This window comes from Cucumis melo, chromosome 1 (genome assembly GCF_025177605.1).
Source record: "Cucumis melo cultivar AY chromosome 1, USDA_Cmelo_AY_1.0, whole genome shotgun sequence".
In the NCBI taxonomy this organism is placed as follows: domain Eukaryota; kingdom Viridiplantae; phylum Streptophyta; class Magnoliopsida; order Cucurbitales; family Cucurbitaceae; genus Cucumis; species Cucumis melo.
The window spans coordinates 13,699,666-13,704,931 of NC_066857.1; the positions used below are offsets into that span (position 1 = coordinate 13,699,666).

The 5,266-nt window shown below is 33.2% G+C and overlaps 1 protein-coding gene across 1 annotated transcript; it reads left to right on the forward strand.

The window, feature by feature from the left end:
• The first annotated feature begins 1,392 nt into the window (after window positions 1–1,392).
• LOC103490154 (uncharacterized) lies at window positions 1,393–5,014 on the forward strand. The gene is made up of 6 exons (XM_008449536.3): window positions 1,393–1,677; window positions 1,812–1,838; window positions 1,994–2,056; window positions 4,374–4,452; window positions 4,542–4,587; window positions 4,690–5,014. Exons 1-6 carry the CDS (start codon window positions 1,636–1,638, stop codon window positions 4,697–4,699), a joined length of 267 nt encoding a protein of 88 aa, XP_008447758.1. The 5' UTR covers window positions 1,393–1,635; the 3' UTR covers window positions 4,700–5,014.
• The last annotated feature ends 252 nt before the right edge of the window (window positions 5,015–5,266 follow it).

The window sequence follows — 5,266 nt, forward strand, 5'->3', positions numbered from 1 at the left end:
AAACCAAACATGACATCATGTTTGATGAAGACACTTATTATTGGACAATTATTGATGATCTTTATTATAGATCATGTTAATAAAAGAACTATTTCAGGGATACATGAAAGGGAGTACGTTAATGCAATGATGTATGATTGCCATGATTTTTTAGTAGTTTCTTTGACTTGACATGATATGTTATGAAGTTTAATTTTGCGCATTATGTCGATAAATAATGTCAATGGGCCAAGTGGGAGAATGTTAGATTTATTTTAAATATAATATTATTATTAATGGGCCCAATTGCATTATATACTATTTATCTCTTTTGGATCAATTATTTTATTAGACCCATTAGTTAAAAGATAGTGTCCTAATTAAACACCATGATGAGCGGTGTCTATAAATAAAACCTTAGGGATGATCTTCTTGCTGTCTCATTAAGTAGTTTATTCTTCCCATCACATCAAGAAACCTAAATTAAGTTCTAAAGAAAGGCAAGTGGGAGAAACACAATTCTTCAAGAAGATTCAATGTATGTTGTTCTTTAACTAAATTTAATTTGTAAAATCATATAGTTCAAAGATCTTGACACTTATTGTTATATGCAATGTTAGGGTTTTATTGTATAATCATGAAACTAAAGTTTAGAATATTCATTCATGAAGAAACACAAATAGTTATTAGTTTTTCATGAAGCGATGCATCCACTCATGATGCATCCATTTATGAAAAACTACAAATAATAACCATTTATTCCAACAGTACTTAGGAGAGATGATAGTATTTGGGACATGCTTCAATATGCAATAGACTCTGGGATGCATGTTGTGGTGTTTAACCCTTTGGGATAGTTACTATGTAAATCCTAAACTTCTTATTTCTTGTTTCTTTAAAGTAGTTGTTATTGTGTTTAAGATAGACAATAAAGCTAAGGTAAATTTCCAAAGAAGGAAAAATGAGTTGAGAACTTGATTTGAGGCTCGGAAATTTCTATAAGTGTAGGTGAGTTTGAAGGTTGAGTTAGGCGTCTAAAGGAGGACAAAGTAGCTAAAATTTTGTGAGCTTTAGAACCATATCAAATTTTACCCTATTTTTTATATTCCCCAAGAGTAATACAAGGGTATATACTTACAAGAGTGCCTAAAACATATAATGAAATTCAAAAAACCTAAATAACAAATAACAACACAAATAACAATATTAAATGTGTATATATGAAATACACTCAAAAAAAGTCAATGAATTGAAATCAAACTCAAAACTTAATATGACATTTTAAAATCTAAAAAGGTAAGGGCCTATTTTTCTACTTGTTCTATCGTACTAACATGTTTCGTAATATGGTTAAGGCGTTAGTAGAAACTAAAATAAATATTATTATTAACCTGGATGATAGAATTTTGATTACTTCCTACCCTCTTGAAGACAGAAAAAAAGAAAAAAGAAAGCAAAAAAAAAAAAAAAAAAAAAAAAAAAAAAAGAATTCACATCTAAACCAAACCGTATAAGCCTTCTTCGTTGCCCTAATTGAAGTTCCATTCCCGTAGCTGGCGACTGTGAGGGCGTGAGCTGCTGCGACTTCCGAGTGAACTCAGACAGAGTTAGGTCTTCCAATTTCCTTTCTTGAGATATCTATTTGCTTGAATCGCCATGGCGAGCACCAAAGTTCAGAGGATTATGACCCAACCTATAGTACTTTCTCATCTCAACTTATTTTGCTTCATTTCATCCTTCCTTTCCCCTTTTCTCTTACGTGTTTCACTTATGCATTTTTCTCTCTCTCTCTCTCTCTCTCTCTCTTTTATTGGATGTTGGTGCACCTTCAGAACTTGATTTTCAGGTTTCTTCAAAGTGTAAGTTCCTTTTCATGATCATTTACTTTATTTTCCATTTTGGGTATCGACGATTTGTTGTTGTTGTTGTTGTTTTTTTTTTCTTAAATAGTGAAATTGGTGTGTTCTTCCTCTGATGTTACTTACTTTTGTCTTCACGTTGGAAATTTGTGCAGAAAGCTCGAATTCAAATATGGCTTTTTGAGCAAAAAGACCTGAGGATTGAAGGCCGAATTATTGTAAGTTCTTTAGACTTGTGGGCTTTTTCTTCGAGAAAATCATCGTGCAAATATCTAGTTTATCTATTCTTAATGTACATTTGAATGTTAAAAAAGCTTACTAGGATTTTAAGTTTCCAAATATTGATTGTACGTCTGGGGTTTTAAGTTATTTTTTTCGAACTGAGGTGCATAGTTATGCTTTTACTGTTTTCCCACTCAAAAGAGATCATTCCAACATGGATGCAAAAGGAAGATAGTTTAATCCTGTTTGGTAATCATTTGATTTTTTGTTTTTTGGTTTTTGAAAATTAAACTTATAAACCCTACTTTGGTCGTTGGAAATTCTGGGGCATTCTCTGCTCATTTGACCTTCCATAAACTTACCAGTTACCTGAACTAGTCATAAGCTTAAAACCCTGCAGATGAAGTTGATATGATTATATGAAAGTTTTATATTCCAAAGAAGATAAAAGTCTTCCTCTGGAGTCTCACGCATAATAATCTAAATGCTTACAGAATCTTAGAAAGCATTGCTTGTCTCCATCGGTGTGCTTGCTCTGCCTCAAAGGATAGGAATCCAGTAACCACTTATTCCTATTTTTAGCTTCGCTAGAAGGGGTTGGTAGCAACTTTTTAAACTTTTGGTCTAAAACTTTGTATTCTTGAGGAGTAAGTAGTTGGTTTTTAGATGCTCTTTAAGGGTGGCCCTTTGAATGTAAAGCTGAAATCCTATGGGGTTGTACAACTCAAGTTCTTTTATGAGAGCTGTGGAAAGAATTATTTGAACAACGTGTGAAGATAAGTCCTGCTCCTTTGTTGATTTTTGTAACCTTGTACAACTTAATTTTTCTTTGTGGACTCATATGTGGATCCTCGAAGATGTGACTTTATTGTTATTCTTTTTTTTTTTTTTTTGTGATTAATACCTAGTTCTGTATCTTATAGAAAAAGCCAAGATATGAGAGCACATAAATATCTTCTTCCCTTAGTTGATTTGTTTTGGTTACACAGCCCAGATCAACTTGCATTGCAGAAAAAGAGAATCAATTTGTTTGTTTCCTTAATATAGTTGTCCAACATCTAGGTTGGTGGCTATCATTTTTGAAGCCATGGATGCTCAAGCTATTTTTGGAGAAATATTTGGTTCATGAAGGTTAGTAGTAGTTGTACTGCAAGGGATAAAGGATTTGTGTGTCTAGGATCCTGACCTTCTGGACGGCGTCTCCTATAGCTCATTTTTCCATTTGTTGCATCCCCCGCCGTTCAGTGAGTTTATGTTCTTTAACATCTGAAAATTTAAGATTCCTAAGAAAGTAAGGTTCTTTATTTGGCAAGTTGTATATGAATGTGTGAACACATTGGACCGACGCTTGAGCGCGATTCCTTTGCTAGTGGGCCATTTTGCTATATTCTTTGTTGGAAGGCAGAGGAAGATTTGAATCTCATTCTTTGGAGGTGTGAGTTTGTGTTTGCAGTTTGGGACTTGTTTTTCTAGACTTCTGTCTTGATGCTTGCCTGTCCTAGGGGCACTAGAGATATGTTCAGGAAGTTCTTCCACTAATTTAATGCCTCAAGATCTCTTCCATTATTCCACGCCTTTTTGGTGTTCCTTTCCAGGAATGAAATACCATAATCTTTGGTAAAATCTCTTCTAATATTGACATCATCTACAGTACCAAAACATTATTATTGCTGTTATTATTTTGGTAAGAGATTGTGCTTTCATGGAGAGAAATGAAAGAATATACGAGGACACACATAAAAAAAAACCCTAACAAAAAAGGGACTCTAATTGAAAAGAACAAGATTAAACTCATAATTATGAAAATGACTTACGACTTGGTCGTTCTGATGCCCATGGGCTATAATTGTTAGTTGAGGCACCAATTGGAAGTTGGTGTAGTGGATTATTGTAGACCACTCCATGTTTGGTGCACCAACTATAATAATGGTGTGGACAACTATATGCAACCTGTAATTAACTACAGTAAATACTATTTTAAAACCCTTTTCGCTACTATATTTTACTATTTTGTTACATTATTTGATATTTTTCACTCATATGCTCTTTTCTTCTTTGGTACAGTGTTTACTATTTCCTACCTGAACAAAAATATTCTACACCCCAAACAAACTACTATAACTCAAAGTAGTCAGAACCCCAAACGCCAACTATTATAACTCCCTAACTATTGATAACCACCAACTATAATGACCAACTTAGGACTCTAAATGCTCCCCAAGTTTTTTTAATTTGAGGGTTTCTATAAGTTTGTGATGTGTCTTCTGAACATTATTAATTTTCTGGTGACGACTTCTGAGTTTTACTTCCCAGGGATTTGACGAATATATGAATTTGGTTTTGGATGATGCTGAGGAAGTCAATGTAAAGAAGAAGAGCAGGAAAACTTTGGGTTTGTCTCTTCATCATTTCCTCTCGAAGTCAACACTTAAAATAGTTTAAGGGCAGATTAAAAACTCGTCTTATCTTTAACTTTTTCAGGGAGGATATTGCTTAAAGGGGATAACATAACTCTGATGATGAACTCGTAAGTCCTTTGGAAGCTCTCTCTTTCAAAATTCATCAATACTGATGCATAATTGCTCTTTCTAAAAAAATTCATGAATTGTAAACGAATGCAAAATTGCAGGGGCAAGTGATGACCATTTTTGAACCAATACAAGAGATAGTGAAGTGTAGCCCTTTTCAGTGGTGGAACTTGGAAGTCTTGTGTTGATCATAACATAGATTGTTATTTTTACTGTCAATTGGTTGACTGTTTTTGTACTTGCCTTAAAAAGAAATTAGAATGTCAGCTTATATGAGAGATAGTCATGGCACTCAACTCATCCAGCACTAATGTTGCTTAGATCATTGTATTTATTTTGCATATATCCTCAACCTTATGATACATGCTAGATATTTGCTGAGCTATGGTGGATTAATTGGACAACAAGAAGAAATTGGCTATTTTTATTTTATTTTATTTTAATTTTTAATTTTAAATCTTTATAAGCATTTTTCACTATTGTCATTCATTGTTATATTAAAATTGGTTGATGAAAAATATAGATGTTATAATAGTTAATGAATTGATGGAAGTTCAGGAAAGGAAAATGACATCTAAGAGAAGCAAACTTGGAATTTTACCACCTCTTTTAGAAGCATGTGGAAGAACAAGAAACGTTTTTTTTTCCAATCTTAGACGGCCTTTTTCTTACTCTGAA